The sequence below is a fragment of the Rhinopithecus bieti genome, unplaced genomic scaffold (assembly GCF_001698545.2).
Source record: "Rhinopithecus bieti isolate Rb0 unplaced genomic scaffold, ASM169854v2 repeat_22152, whole genome shotgun sequence".
Taxonomy (NCBI): domain Eukaryota; kingdom Metazoa; phylum Chordata; class Mammalia; order Primates; family Cercopithecidae; genus Rhinopithecus; species Rhinopithecus bieti.
In genome coordinates this window covers 1-793 of record NW_016836968.1, presented here as the reverse complement: position 1 = coordinate 793, position 793 = coordinate 1, and the positions used below count along the sequence as shown (strand labels likewise).

General features: G+C 46.5%; 1 protein-coding gene across 1 annotated transcript; it reads left to right on the top strand.

Annotated features, from left to right (window-relative positions):
- Window positions 1-272: 272 nt before the first annotated feature.
- Window positions 273-783, top strand: LOC108524761 (E3 ubiquitin-protein ligase HERC2-like; the record flags this gene model as incomplete). The annotated part of the gene is made up of 2 exons (XM_017865834.1): window positions 273-442; window positions 550-783. Coding segments are annotated over exons 1-2 (264 nt in total), but the record flags the coding sequence as incomplete, so codon positions are not given.
- Window positions 784-793: the final 10 nt, after the last annotated feature.

Below are 793 nucleotides of genomic sequence, written 5' to 3'. Positions count from 1 at the left end.
CCCAGCTACTTGGGAGGCTGAGGCTCCAACCTGGGTGACAAAGCGAGACTCCGTCTCAAAAAAAAAAGTGTATGTATTTTGCTGTTGTTGGGTGAAGTGTTGTATAAATTAGATCCAGTTTATTGATAGTGTTCTACAGTTCTTCTAGATCCTTGCCAATTGCTTGTTCTCTCACTGTGAAATGTAGTGTGTGAGTTATATGCATCTAACAATTGATTGTCTAGAGTTGCTGTTGTACCACTTCAAGTGGATGGAGATCCTCACTGCCATCCATTAATGTGCATTAATCATTGTGAGAGTGAAAAGATTGTTAAAAATGCTTTTACTTTTTTAGGTATGGCCAAATGAGATGGGGCTAGTGAAATGGGCGGGAAAATTGGAAGCTGACAGTGTGTGAGCTAGACACCCATGAATGCCTTTGGACTGGGCGGTTAGAGGGATGGTAGGTGATAATATAAGGCGGCTCCATCACACATGCTGGGGACTCCTGTGGAACAGACCAGCAGCTGCATTTGGAGATTCATTTTAGATTGTCGCGTTTCCTCTTAGAGCTTTGCCTGGTCATCGTGTTCTGAGTGGTCCATTGGCCTCCGTGTCCCTTTTGTGGTGGACATTTGCTCAATGACTTTTGAGCAGCTGGATCTCCTGCTGCGGCAGGTGAGTGAGGGGATGGACGGCTCCGCGGACTGGCCCCCGCCCCAGGAGAAAGAGTGCGTGGCCGTGGCAATGCTGAATCTTCTACGACTTCAGGTATTCATGATTTCCCTTCTTCTTGCTCCTTTTGTAAGTGTCT